The sequence below is a fragment of the Trachypithecus francoisi genome, unplaced genomic scaffold (genome assembly GCF_009764315.1).
Source record: "Trachypithecus francoisi isolate TF-2019V2 unplaced genomic scaffold, Tfra_2.0 Lachesis_group16, whole genome shotgun sequence".
In the NCBI taxonomy this organism is placed as follows: domain Eukaryota; kingdom Metazoa; phylum Chordata; class Mammalia; order Primates; family Cercopithecidae; genus Trachypithecus; species Trachypithecus francoisi.
Window position 1 is genome coordinate 64,485,710 of NW_022681461.1, and position 15,617 is coordinate 64,501,326.

A 15,617-nucleotide genomic window follows, 5' to 3' on the forward strand; every position below is an offset into this window, starting at 1 on the left:
ATTTTAGAGTAATTACTTATGATTGGCTTTTGTCTATTAATTAATCTCTAGAATAAACTGTTTCATGATATGGTATAGAACTCTAATTTGTTTTGTTTTGAGACAGAGTCTCGCTCTGTTGCCCAGGCTGGAGTGCAGTGGCAGGATCTCGGCTCACTGCAAGCTCTGCCTCCTGGGATTTACGCCATTCTCCCGCCTCAGCCTCCTGGGACTGCAGGTACTTGCCACCATGCCTGGCAAATTTTTTTTTTTTTTTTTTTTTTTGCATTTTTAGTAGAGACGAGGTTTCACCGTGTTAGCCAGGATGGTCTCGATCTCCTGACCTTGTGATCCGCCCACCTCAGCCTCCCAAAGTGCTGAGATTACAGGCGTGAGCCACTGCGCCCGGCCAGTATAGAACTACAATCGATCCTTTTATTTGTAAAATTCTTAACATGAAAGGGGCTATTCCCAACACCAGTAAACCTTTTTTACTAGAGAATAAGACTTTTATTGGGAAATATGCACTTTACATGTCACTAAGTTATAATTAGGTTCAGGGTATTAAAAATAACCCATAAAACCTTGTGTTAGAGGGAAATGCTTTACGATGGGATTCATATCAAGAAATTCACACTGAGCTCTCTCTCCCAGCTGCAGATGATCTCAAATCAATTATTTTCCACCTCAAATTTAAGATTTCTCTCTCCCTCTCCCGTATAAAACTGTGAGTCAGCCCCTTTAAAGCTAGTCTGCACAAAAATCTGATTTATTTTTGCTTTCCCCCAGAGACTTGCATATAGTATAGGTAGACATGAATAACTCAGTTTCTTCTCTTCCTTCACCAAGTCAACTTCTATTTGCCTTCCATGTCTTCCATTTAGCTACCAGGCAAGGAACGATAAGCTGCTGGTCTGATTGAGAGCACCACAGTGGGCCATAATGCTAGGAGCATGCACAAATCCCGGTAAGGGTTCTCTTTCTTCCATATCCATGCAGCTGAGTAGGTAAGTAGATTCAAAGTCTATCATTGGCAGGGTCTCTAAAGTACCCCCGTCTTGACTTCTTCCTTTACGTGACTTGCCAGAAGGTATTAAGATCCCTTGAATTAGATTGTGGGGCGTGGGGCATGTCAGGAAAAGTCAGAGGCTACCCTTAGACCCAGGCCTGAGGAGAATGCTCTGTTCCAGCTTATACTAAGCATTGCTTTAGGTTTTTGCTATGTGCATAGTAATCAATCAACTGGTTCTTTACTTGCTTCAGTTATTACTAATTGTGACTTTGAATATATAGTTCCAGTGCTTATTTGAAAGAGGGGATTTACTCATTCTTGAATCCCCTGGACATGTTACCATCAAATTACTGCCAAAAACTCTATTCTTAAACATAACAGAAATCATTACAAAATAAATGCTCGATACATCTGCTTGATAATCACTACTTTTGTTTTAGACTTTTCATGGAAACAACAATACCATCAACATGTTCAATTAAAGGAGTTATAGGGCCAGGCGCAGTGGCTTATGCCTGTAATCCCAGCACTTTGGGAGGCCAAGGCAGGCAGATCACAAGGTCAGGAGATCGAGACCATCCTAGTTAACACAGTGAAACCCTGTCTCTACTAAAAAAATAGAAAAAAATTAGCTGGGCGTGGTGGCGGGTGCCTGTAGTCCAAGCTACTCAGGAGGCTGAGAATGGCGTAAACCCGGTAGGAGGAGCTTGCAGTGAGCTGAAATTGCACCACTGCACTGCACTCCAGCCTGTGCAACAGAGTGAGACTTCGTCTCAAAAAAAAAAAAAAAAAAGTTATAAAACAAAATTGGCCTACATATTCAATGTTTTTATATTTTTTAAAAGAATTTTAAAAATAACTTTTTTTAACCTGCACTTATTTTTTTTTCTTTGTCTTCCAGTTGCCTGTCCAGTGGTGCGTGGCCTCTCAAGTTCACGTGATCATTTCTAAGTTGTTCATCTGGCTCCATCTTCTTGATCTGTATTGCCTGAGCATTATCAATAATATAACTCTCTGTGGCAAACATATTTCTCTTGTATCTGGATTTGCCAATGTAAGGGCTTTCATCTGGGGCTTTATCAATTTCAGCATACTAAAAGCAAAATAATAGACTTACGGTTTAATAAGTGACCTCCAAGCAGTCAAACGACATTATTCATTTTATTAGTGGCAAACATATCACAGAATTGCTCAAGTTATATAAATCCTACATGCCTAGAAGCTGAAAGATATATATTATTCTTTTATTTTCTTCTTAATATACCAAAAAGGAAATTAGAACTAAAAATGGTCTCAAAAGAATTCTTCCTCCTACCACTGAAGAGTGAAAGTTTGGACTGATTGATTAAAGAACTGCCTACAGTTATGTGATTTTTAGCACTGCTTGATCTCTCAAATTGGAAATATGGGTGTTTCATTTTGGTTTCTTGGCTCATACAAGTAAAATCTCAGTCTATTTTTTTTTCCAGATACATGGTATGCAGCCGTCAGTACAATACATTTTAATAATTGAAGTTTTAAAAATGAAATATCATATGATATTGGTTGGAATCACTGGGTCTTAGAAGTTTGGCATTTCCTCACTTGCAGTGACATTATGGCATTTGTACCAATCATGACTGACTAATATTGAACCCAGTGATTACTGAACAAACCATGTAAGGAGATGACTATTCCATGGTACTGAAGCACTTGTCCCAGACATCTGGATTTAAGGGAACTGATCAACCCATACACCTGGGAAAGATAGCTGAGAGTTAGACGACTGCTTTTGGTAATGGATATGGCTACGAGCAAAGATTCTTTTGAAGTTTTTTTACCTCTTTAGGATACTGTTCTAACTCCCTGAGCCAAATAATTCATAGATTCAACCAAAATACAGTTTACTCCTCTCATAACAAGAAAGTGGAATGATATCTGATGAAATCCCTTACATGTCCTCACCACCTGCCCTCCCCCATTCCATCCCATGTGGGCTTTTAACTTTGGATTACTAAAAAATTAAAATAACTCACCTCTGGTGGATAATAATTTAGTGGCTCAAATTTAGCATCAATTTTATAAAAGGCCAATTCCTGTTCCAGCTCATATTGCTTCTGACATGCTCGTGTTAGTTCTATGGTCTTCTGTTTTAGCTATTGGCCAAATTTGATATGAGACAACATACAGGATCAGTAAGTTAGTATAAAGGTGTGACGATATGGTTAAGTTCTCATCATAAGTAATAATTATATACATTTAAAAACTCCACAGTAAGCTGCACAACACTCAGAACATTTTATCTTACTTCTAAATTATAAAAAATGAAACACAAAATTATCATTTCATAAGAGATCACGTAAAAGACCTTTGAGGCTTATATGCTGTTTCAGGATATAATGAATAATGATTTTTAAAATCTCTTACATTTGTTAAACATGAAAATATTTTTGTAGCAATTATTTTTGTGTAACTGGACTAATAAATACCTGCTTCCTGATTTTCCAATAATTAGCACTAATTTCTTTAACTGACTTTCCAACTTTAACAATAGTTTCAAATTATAAGGGAAAATGATAACTGACACTAACTGCAGAGAAATAAAGAGGAATCAGAAAGATGAAAATAAGAGCTTGGTTTGAATTGTCATACTGTTGTTGCTATAGTATTTGTGGCTAATGGCATCGCAGTTTTAAGTGTTCGGAACATTATTCTTTGTAATAAGGAATAAGGGATAATAAAGAATAAGGGATGTGTAATAAAGAAAAAGGGATCCAAATATATAATATTCAATTTTAATAAAGTAATTCTACTACAACTTTTTATTCTTAGAAATTTTTGGAGCTTGCAGAAGACATATGATCCAATCTAATTCTCTGAATTTATAAATACAGAAGTTAAGTCTCAGATTGGTGAACTGACTTGTCAAAAGTTACGTATTAGATTAGTGTCAGAAACTAAATATTTTATTAACTAACTACTAGTAGTAGCTTCTTTCTACTAAACCAAACTTTGAGTTTATTTCAAAGATCCACTAAGTGATTTTTGTCTTTTTTTGGCCAGTGTCTGATGGTAGATATCAAAGAAAAAAAATGCAGAAAAATTTCATTAATATAAAAATACAAGCTGAAGAGAATAAAACATAAACAAACACAAACATTTTACAAGGCCCAAGAAATCAAAGTCGTGCATGATTTAGCTCACAGTCATCTCCTGATTATCCATCAAAATGGAAGTAACAGCCTAGATAACGGGTAACATTTAGCCAAATACTCAATGTGTGCCAGACATTGTGCTAAGCATTTTACATCTGTTATTGCACTGAATCTTCACAACCACCCAATAAGATGATAAAAGCTGCATAGAGAAGTTAAATAACTTGCTCAGTTTCACAGCTGGTAGTGGAAGAGGCAGAACTCAATTCCAAGTCTCCTGATTTCAAATCCAACACTGCCTATTGCTCCACGCTGCCTTCGATGTACTGCTGCCGGGTGTCCAGCACATTACCCACATTGATATTTTCACTGACTGCTCATAAGTCTTCAAGTCTCAAGAAAGCAACTCACAGTCAACACTGTCAACTAATCTTGGGTTCTCTCCTAAAACTCATTGGCAATAGTGGCAAACAAAAGGCAAATGTGACTGGAATCATAGAGAATACAACTGGTCTCTGCAGGCAAATAATAATAAATAGGCTGTGCGTTTCAAAATACTTTTGTGTCTTTGATAAGCCCTAGGCTTAGCATATAGTAAGCACTCAATAAATGTCTGTTGAAGAAATGCATGAATAAAAGCAAAATAGAAGTCAAATGAACTGGAAAGTAGGCTAGTCGCAGTATTAGCTGTGGATAATCAAGAGTTGACTGCAGGTAACATATTTACCAATCAGAAAAATAATTATTCCCCCCACATTCAAGTTTGCTCTCCTATATAAACATCCATTTAAAAAAAAATTCATACACACACAACCACATTTCCCAACAAGACAAGCCAGTTTCAAAACTTAAAATGTAAGCAGGCATATTAATGCAAGTTATCATGCAAACCCTGAAAAACACAGTATGCAGTTCAGGCCTGGAAGAACTACCTTTAAGGAAGAATAAAGAATCAGCAGAAAAGGGCCTGCAAGAAACCAAGACAAGGGCTAAAGAAGCAAACAGATACTGTCACCTGGAGAATTAAACTGTAATAATACAAGTTGCTCTTTACTGAAAACTTACCATAGGAAGACATTGGCTTTTAGTATTGGCATTATTCTTACATGGACATATTTTATTGTCATTCTGAGTTACAGATTTACTACCTTCCGTTACTTAGCTTGATTCATTTCAAATTGTTTTCACACTCATTACCTTATTAAATCCTCACAATTCTGTGAGGCTAGCAGAACAGGTAAATAACCCTCATTTTAAATATAACTAAACTGAAGCACAGGAATTAAATAATTTGCAAAAGGACAAAGAGTAAATTTGGTTAACATTTATTGGTGGCAGGACAGGACTACTTCGGTTTAAATGGCCACCAGAAGACTTATTTCAATGCTACTTTTCTTTTATACATTAATTGGCCTAATGCATAAGCAATTATTTTTTTAAACTGGAAAACTTCACATAATTGCAGATGATATTATCATTAGATATTCTGCAAAAGATAATAAAAATGTTTTCAAATGTAAGCTCTTAGAATAAGACCCAGAATTATTTTAGGCATCTAATAGTCCTTGGGACTAACAGAATAGAAAGAACCAATATGAACTGGCAATTTAAAGAAGAAATACAAAATAGCCAATAAATATATATGCAATACTCAACGCTCCAACAACTATAAAAATTCAAAATTAAAACAAGATTCCATTTTTTCTACCATATGTACAAATTCAAAATAATAATATCCACTTGGAAATTGGGTACTTTCTTCCCTGCTGTGGAAATGTAAATTGGTTAGAAGTTTTTGAAGTGTGCATTAACATTTATCAAAATTTTAAATGCAAATTACATGGTAATTCCACTTCTAGTGGTTCATGCTAAAGAAATACTAGTATGAATGCATAAGGTATATATAGACACACACACACACAGATTTTCTCTGTAGTACTGTCTCTAATAGCAAAAAATGTGAAAGCAACCTAAATATCCATCAGTAGGAATAGGCTAACTAAATTATGAAGAATACATTTAATGGAACACAACACAGACTTTAAAAAGAGTGAGAAAGCTTTATATATGCAGGTACATATATTTTTTAACTTGGAGAGCTGTCCATGTATGCTGTTTTGTGAAAGTTAAGATGCTGAATAATAATATACAGTCGACTCTCCATATCTGTGAGTTCTGCATCTGTGGATTCAACCAACCACAGATTAAAAATATTTTTTAAAAGGATGGTTGCATCTGTACTGAACATGTATAGATATTTTTTCTTAGTTATTATTTCCTAAACAATATATTTATATAGCATTTACAATGTCTTAGGTATTATAAGTAATCTAGCAATGATTTTAAAGTATACTAGAGGATGTACGAAGGTTACTTGCAAATACTACACCATTTTACATAAAGGACTTGTGCATCCGTGGATTCTGGTATCCATGGGGGTGTCCTAGAACCAATCCCCCACAGATACAGAGGAATGACTGTATACAGTAACATTCCTTTTTTTTAATTACAAAAATATTCAAAGGTATTATATGCATAATTATATATACATTATGTAATTACATATATACTGTATAAGAAGCATGGAAAACAAAATATTAACATCTGGGGAATGGGGTAGGGAGAGTGGACTTTCATTTCCGCTAAATACAATTGTGTTGTCTAAATTTGTTACAATGAACATACATTAATTTTGTATATAAATGTGTTTTTACTTTATTTTTATTTTTGTAGAGACAGGGTCTCATTATGTTGCCCAGGCCGATGTTGAATTCCTGACTTCAAGTGATCCTCCCACCTCAGCCTCCCAAAGTGTTGGGATTAAAGGCATGAGACTGGCATAAACATGTTTTTAAATGGTTAATGATAAAAATAACAATGACAGAGAGAAGAGCACAGTCTGACTTCTAAAAAAAATAGGTATAGAAAAAAAAGCAAAAACTTCTGACAGTTTACAAAACATTTATTCACAGCACAAACATATCAATAACATTATAAATAAGCAAAAGAGAAAACTAGGCAACTACAGTTCATAGTTTTGGGATAGTGGAAAGTCTTAAGGTCTGACATTTTGCCAAGGTTTTCAGTGGGCTGACTAACGTGCACCAAGGAATCAGCATAAAGATATTATAAAGTTATTTTATCTTAGTAAGAAAAGATGGATTCCATGTCCAAAAAGACTTATAACTCATGAAAATTTGGATAATTTTGCCAGAGTGCCTTCTAAATGTTTTTGCCAATGAACAGCCTCACCTACAAGGTTGTTTTTAAAAAATACAAATGTCTAGGAGTACATAATGCAGCCCAAGATCCCATCAGTCTTTTAGGAAGCCATATCATCCAGTACACAGTCAACTGCAATTCATAAGCCTTTCATACATATTTCTGTTAAACCACATCTTCCCCATTATATGGTCAGGAAGTTGTATTTTTAGACCCAAGGGCAAAGAATTATCTGTCTTAAGAGAATACAGCCAAAGCAATGTAAAATATGAACTTACCAATTCATTTTTTGTGTTTAAGTCACTCTTGAGTTCCTCACAGCTCTGTTTCTGTAACATGGCCTCCTCTTTCAATGATTTGTTCAATTTATCTTGATTTTTAATTTCCTCAAGAAACCTTGTTTGTTTGCTCTTAAGCTCTTCAGTTTCTATCATCTTTTTTTCTAGGTCTCTTTCCAGTCTTTCTACTTCTTCTGTCAATGAAAATTTAATAGTTTATTTATCATTATATTTCCTACTTTTAAAAAGGTAAGAATATTTCTAAAAACAATAGCAAAAAAAGTCTAAAAATATCATAAACACAATTCTACTTTTAAAATTTAGCCACCACGGTTTTGGAAAAAAGACTATCCTGATCTTGAAATTGATTTATATTAAGAGGCAAGAAGACATCATTTTGATGACATTTTTAAAAGATTAATACTTTACTTCCAAGTATTTAATCCAATGAGTGTGCTGATAAATGAGTTTTTTTCTAGGTGACCTTTGAAAAACATGCAATATTTGATCTGACATTAGTAATTACATTTAAAAGGATGCTGCAAATGTATTTGCAAAATTTTGTATTATCTTAAAATTATTCAATGGCTTTCTGTTACTCTTAGGATAAGATCCAACAGGCTTGCAAAAAGCTGATAAAGCTCTTCATAATTTGGACTCAACCTCCCTCTTCTGCCTCATCTTCAAGCATACTCTACTGCAGCTTTCTTAAAGTGATCCCATTTCTTCAGATTTATGATATCTCTTCTCACCTGTAGGCTTTTATTCACACACTTTCCCTAGAACTGTCTTCCTCTACCTCCTACTGAGCTATTTTGCATCCTCCAGGTCTTAAGTTTTAAAAAAAATATATTGAGAAGCCTGCCCAGGCCCTATCCTGTCGCCAGGTTAGATGATTCTGAAGTATGCTCCCACGCTACCTTGAAATTCTGCTTGGCCCTTGTCACACAGGGAGTTGTAAAATGTGATCAAATAGCTTAGCTGTCTGCCTTCCCCGACTAAAGCGTCACAAAAGCAGAAATTACATCTAACTGGCTCACCTAGACTAGATCCTAAGAGCCTAGCACATTAAAGTCTCCTAATTAATATCTGAAGTCATGAAGAAACCATAAGTAGTCTAACCATTTCCCCCAAAAGTTATCTAGATGACTTTCCTTTGCATTATTAATATTTTTAATGATTCCAAAACATAAACTTCAGAATAACAAATGTTGAGTTAGGGAGATTCCAAACTAATAAAAACTTGCCACGTTTGTCCAGTATTGGATCAAATCATATGAAATTGCCAGTTTTGCAGATCAAAACAGACTAACACTAATTTCAAATGAACATACAGGCTCATTTCCCAACACTCTAAATTGGCTATTTCATACCTTCCTCTTTCTTTTTTTTTTTTTTTTGAGACAGAGTCTTGCTCTGTCGCCCAGGCTGGAGTGCAGTGGCGTGAACTCTGCTCACTACAAGCTCCGCCTCCTGGGTTCACGCCATTCTCCTGCCTCAGCCTCCCAAGTAGCTGGGACTACAGTCGCCTGCCACACGCCCGGCTAATTTTTTGTACTTTTAGTAGAGACGGGGTTTGCACCATGTTAGCCAGGATGGTCTCGATCTCGTGACCTCGTGATCCGCCTTGGCCTCCCAAATTGCTGGTATTACAGGCGTGAGCCACCGTGCTCAGCTCATACCTTCCTCTTTCTTCTCAAACTTCCCATGCACCTTCTTCTATTTTCTCTCTCACCTGATGATCTCACATTTAATTAAGAAAATGACCCCATCAATAAGAACTCCCTATTTTCCCACCACCACAGCAACAAAACTACCCACACCTGCACATATCTTCGCTCCTTTCTGAAGGAGAAAATGTCACTCCTACCAAGGGAGGACATTTTTTCCTTTTTTTCCTCTAATCTCATTCTTTTGTCTTCTCAAGAACCAAAAGAATTGAGCCATGTCTTATTTCTCCACTCTGCTTTCAGCTTTTTTTTTTTTTTAGACAGAGTCTCGCTCTGTCGTCCAGGCTGAAGTGCAGTGGCACCACATCAGTTCACAGCAGCCTCTGTCTGCCAGGCTCAAGTGATTCTCCTCTCTCAGCCTCCCAAGTAGCTGAGATTACAGGTGTCCGTCACCACACCCAGCTAATTTTTGTATTTTTAATAGAGATGGGGTTTTGCTATGTTAGCTAGGCTGGTCTCAAACTCCTGCCCCCAAGTGATCCACCTGCCTTGGCCTCCCAAAGTGCTGGGATTACAGGTGTAAATCACTACACCTGGCCTCCACTCCACTTTTGAATATTCTGTTCATTTGTTTTTTTGTTTTCTGGCTTTGAGGTTTACTGCATTTGTTGTTTCTGCCCATTTCCTGGTCTGGAAGCCACTGGTGAATTTTTTATTTTTTATTTTTGATCTTTTAAAAAAATTATTTATTAAGTACTAGAAGAGACATTGTGGTAGAAAATTTCAAATCTCCAGCCAAATGTCTCCCTCCTATTCATTCTCCAATCCATTATAATCTAGCATCTGTCCCCACCATTTCTTAACTACTCCTGTCAAGATCATTATCATCTGTTGCCAATCTAAAGCACTTCTCTGCTTATCTCACTTAATATCTCAGCAACATTCAACAGAGTTGACCACTTCCTCTCTTGAAAACTTCTCTGGGCTATTTCCCACTCTTTCCTGGTTTTCTTCCACCTTGCTGGCCTCTCTTTCTCAGCTTCCTTAGCAGACTACTTTTCTTCCTTCTCCCAGCCACTGCCTGAGTAAGCTGATTTCTATGGAATTTAATGTCATGTTTATGCTGATGTGACTCAGCATAAAATTTGTATGGCTAGTCCAGATCTCTTTAAACTCCAGACTCACATTTTTGACTCTTTATTTGACACCTCCACTTAGCTGTCTTACAGACATTTCAAACTGAGTATGTCCTAAACAAACCTCTGAATTATCCATTTTTATAAATGATATCTCCATCTAGCCACTTACTTGAACCAAAAGCCTGGGGATTATACAATCCATTAGAAAATGCTGCTACTTCTACCTTCAAAACTGATCCATCTATCTTTCATTTCCACATCCAACATGTTAAGTACAGGCCATCAACGTTTCTAACCTGGATCACTCCTATCCAAGTGTCAACCAGGGCTGACTCTGCTTAGCTTTCAAGATCTTGTGACTGCATTCAGATGGTATGGCATAGACTCCAGCCTAGATTACTACACTAGCCTCCTAATAGGTCCCTTCATCTCCGTTTTCCCTGCTCCAAATCATTCTACTATGTATCAAAAATGATGTCCTATCCCTGCTTAAAAATTGTCAATGGCAGCTGGGCATGGTGGCTCATGCCTGTAATCCCAGCACTTTGGCAGGCCGAAGTGTGTGGATCATCTGAGGTTGGGAGTTGGAGACCAGCCTGACCCTGTCAGAGAAACCAGAGAAACCCCATCTCTACTAAAAATTAAAAATTAGCCTGGTGTGGTGGTGTGTGCCTGTAATCCCAGCTACTTGGGAGGCTGAGGCAGGAGAATCGTTTGAACTTGGGAGGTGGAGGTTGCAGTGAGCTGAGATCGTACCATTGCACTCCAGCCTGGGCAACAAGAGCGAAACTGTGTCTCAAAAAAAAAATTGTCAATGGCTTTCCACTGCAGCTGAAATAAAATACAAATTCCAAGGTCCTGTGCCATCTCACACCTACCTATGTCTACGTACTTTTTATTGAGCTGTCCTCCAGTCTATCTGATTTTCTTTCACTTCCTTAAACTCACAGGGTCTTTTGAACCTCAAAGAACAAGCTGCTCCCTCCCCTTAATGCCATTCTTCACGCGGCTTACCCTCTCTTTTCTTTGCTTTCAGGTTAAATGTCACTCCCTCAGAAAGCCATTCCTCTATACCACAAAGAAGGCTCCCCTCTGTCACTTTATCCGATTTATTTGCTTTTTGTCTGTCTTCTCTGCCAAAACATAAGCTGCATGGATGCCAGCACCATATGTCTTGCTCCCCATTGTATCCTTAGTGCCAAATACAGTGCCTGGTTCACAGTATACATTCAGTAAATATTTGTTGAATTGATTTATGCTGCCATTTCCTGTGTACATTTTAATAGCATTATAAAGTTCATAATACATATTTCTAGATAACTTCTGAAACTAAATTCCTCCCTCACCCAAATTTATTATTTTTTTAAGTTTAATCTTACCTAAACTGAATCTCTCAAAAGCCTCCTGTCTATCCTGAGTGGTTACTGGCTGACCTTCCAAACTTTCCAGTGAACGGAGGTGGAAAATGGTAAACTGGAGGTAATGAGGAAGGGTCACAACTGGATTTTCAACTAGGATCAGAGAAATCAAATCTTGAAGCGGTTTCAACTTGCTTATATCTTGGAGCTGAAATGATATAACATTAGTATTGGTATAATGTAATTTAAAAATCATAGCATACCTAAAGTAAGTTACAAATCAACTAAATTTAACATGGCAAGGAATCTACTCATGAAACCAATTACCCAAAAGTAGTGGTAATACTTTTGGGTATTTCCAGTATGGAAAGGGAGTATATGAGTATTTATGGTGTATTTGGGCAGTATTAGGCATTTTCCATACACTGTTTCATTTATGACTCCTCACAACAACCTATCATGTAAGTATCATCTTAATTTTACAGATGAAGAAACTCAGAATCAAAGAAGTTAGGTGACTTGCCCAGAGTTCAAAGCCTGTAAGTGAATGAAACAGGATTTGAATTCAAGTTTGTGTAACTCTCAACTTTGTCTTTTCGTTATACTGATTCAACAAATCAAAAAAATGAATGGTTACAAAAAATATTTTGGCAAATCTTCAGATAACTGTGCTATAACTGATAGTTTATTCAGATAGTTTATTCTCAACCTAAAAATGTTGAGAAACAGTACTCCAAATAGCTAGTACAAATAAATCTTCTCTCCCAAGTGAATGTGCAGCACTCTTCATAATGCCAATGTCAAATATCAACGGGGTGAGGACAGCATACAAAATTAGAAATAAATATTTATTGATTTTCCTATTGCACAGCTGACACTAAGTTGACACTATCTAAGAATCAACTACTTCAGGAATATTTATGGCAAATTTTAGATCTATGGCTACCTCTTCCCATCATCCCATAGCGTCAACAGCTCTAAGGTGATGCTGTACAACGTGGGTTTGGGCTTGGGCTCTGAGGCTCCTGGACTGTCACAGGATAAAATCAGAAAGCATAGGTATTGTTAACAACACAGCATCAAATGAATATTGCTTCTTCTTATTGGCCTCCACTGGTGAAGGCTTAAAGAATATAGCTTTAGACTTATTTAGTGTTTTAAAGTTTTTTTTAAAGCATTTTTCATATCTATCATTTCATCTGAGCCCCCATAATACCCCTGTAAAGGAGGCAGTATAGGGATTATTTTCCCCAAACAGTGAGTTTTAGAGGGATTAAAGAATTCTCCAAGGTCATCGAAGGCAATTCTATAGAGACTCATCTTTGAAGTCACATTTTTCATTTTCTATTCTACAACTGATGTTCTTTAAATTATAGCACAATTTTCCCAATTTTAATACAAATTTAAATAAATTAACATTTTTACTAAGCAAATGCTTATTAAATACCTTGCGGTGAATAAATACCATAAGAAAATCATAAACTATACTCCAGAGAAAAATATACAACATCATCCAAATATATAAATCATGATAACAAAGTTGCTCTATTATGAAAAGCCAGTGATCAACCTCTTGTAACACCTAACATCATAATCAAAATAAACTGGTAAATTTGAAATTAAAAATTAATACTGTCAAAAAAAAAAAAAAACCAGAACTTTCTTCCAGGCATTCAGTGATCTGGATTCTGGCACAAAATGTGACTCTGGATAAGGGACTTAACCTGTCCTAGACCTACTCGTTACTACCTAACTCATAGCGATAGAAAAATAATCCCTATACCACTTTCTTAACAAGAGTGTTATGAGGCTCACATGAAATGATAAACGTAAAAATGCTAAGAGATCAACTCTTGGTTACTATGGAACCCATGCAAAATGAGGACTGCTTGTATTTAATGAATCTAGAAAATCATGGGCTATGTCTGAATCTAGTGTTTAGACAAAGAACTAAAACTTTAAAAGAAGAAATCCCGTTTTTAAAAAACTTAGATATGTTTAATATTTTATTTTTCAACAAGTCTAAAAATTCCTGCTATTTTGAACAACTTACCGATGATATCTTGTTGCCTTTCAAATTGAGGACTCGCAAAGATTTTAACTTCTTCCCTAACCATACTGGAATATGCTCAATTTCATTTCCTGCAAGGTTAAGCTTTTGCAGATTACACATATTTTCTATGCCTTCAATTTTGCTGGAAAGCAAAGGATAAAATAAAATTTAGTAAGTATAATTATGGAGTCTCTCATTGTATTTTTAGAATAAACAGCCTTAGCTCCATGTGAGATTACTTTTCATAATGATAATTTATCAACTCTTTTCATAAATGAGAACAAAGAAAAGTGGCTAAAGCCAAATTTACCAGAACAGCTAAACTGCCAACCTTTTATTACTATGCCAGGAATCCTATCCATCTTATTATTAGACTTTGCAACTCCATAACATAGAAAAGAAAAATTTGTCCATGGCAATCTCACCAACTACTGCGAACAATACTAGCAAACAGCCAGCACAGAGCTGGGAAACTCAATAGCACCCTGTTCTATCTGCTACATTCCTGTCCAAAAGATGTTCTTAATTATTGCCTTAAGTCATCATAAAAAGATTAGCTATGCCAGCAGGTTATGGGAGCCCATAGATGATACTGTATTTATGAATATAAGTAATTTAATCAGAACTTTTAAATAAAGCATTTATCACACATATTGATGAATTCTGACTGATGAAGCTTTTTCCCAAGTCACTTCTAGTTTATTTGTCAATTTAATTCCTTGGTCAATTTCTATACTGCACAAATACTTCAGGGCTTCTATCTACACTGGGTAAATATTTCTAAGCTTCTCTACTTTCACTTTTATTTTGCTGAAAATATTTTCATCAGAATCAACTTTTTATACAACTTTTATAAAAAGGTTTGGTTCATTAACCATTTTTTTTCACTTCAGTTTTGTCATATCAGAACTTCTGCCATTGCTATTCATTTTCTTGGCCATTCTATTTACCAAGTCTAACTTGGGGGGAAAGCATACAGATATTAATAATTTCAAGATTTGATTATTGTATCATTTTGTCTATAACAAGTTTTCTATATGCAGTTTTAGCCACTGTCAGTTTTAGTATATTTATTTCTCACAGTAATATTTATTATGAATTGGAAACAAGATTGAGAGCATATTTCTTGTAGCAATGAGCAAAGAACATCAGAATCAAAACAGATTAGAACATCTTGGGGGTCAAGACGGCAAGGTTAAAACATTCTGCTTCATGTCAACATTCTTAACGTAATAAGGTAATAAAATCACAGACAATATCTGAGAAAACTTCCTGTCATAAACTAAATTAAGATGTAATTTGGTGCTTAAAAACATATCTCTTTGATAATGCTAGATGTTATTCTGTACTTCAGTAATGCCAAAACATAAAGACAGTTACCTACCATATGTGAAGAGATAGACATTCATTTGATCAGTGAATAAAGATAAAAATATCTTCTGTTTCTGTGTCAAAGGATTCTTTCAGTAATGTGGATAACATTAATTTACCTCTCTAACAAAATTACCTACAATGCTACCTAAAGATTTTGTTATATAACTCACCTGATTTTGTTATAGGATAAGTTGAGTTCACGTAATTTTAACAGCTTGTCCAACTTTTCAATCTTCCCTATTAGATTATAGCTGAGATTCAGTACTTCAAGTTTAATACATTTTTCCAAATTCTCGATATACTAATTGGAAACAAATGAATAAATACTTTACACAACAGATGCCTTGACATACAGTATAATATTTACATATGTGCATCAGGGGCTGTTTGATCAGTCA

General features: G+C 35.7%; 1 protein-coding gene across 19 annotated transcripts in view; it reads right to left on the minus strand.

Moving 5' to 3' along the window:
* Positions 1-15,617, minus strand: part of CNTRL (centriolin) — a 98,600-nt gene that overhangs the window by 64,145 nt on the left and 18,838 nt on the right. For all 19 annotated transcript variants that reach the window (XR_004443570.1, XR_004443569.1, XR_004443571.1 and 16 more), the window contains 6 exons: positions 15,390-15,520; positions 13,846-13,987; positions 11,814-12,000; positions 7,626-7,819; positions 3,007-3,126; positions 1,862-2,084 (listed from right to left, as the gene is read on the minus strand). Coding sequence is in view for 16 of the 19 variants with exons in the window: in XM_033237597.1 (XP_033093488.1) it covers positions 1,862-2,084; positions 3,007-3,126; positions 7,626-7,819; positions 11,814-12,000; positions 13,846-13,987; positions 15,390-15,520 (997 nt within the window). In the remaining 3 variants the exon portion in view is untranslated. The remainder of the gene's footprint in view (positions 1-1,861; positions 2,085-3,006; positions 3,127-7,625; positions 7,820-11,813; positions 12,001-13,845; positions 13,988-15,389; positions 15,521-15,617) is intronic.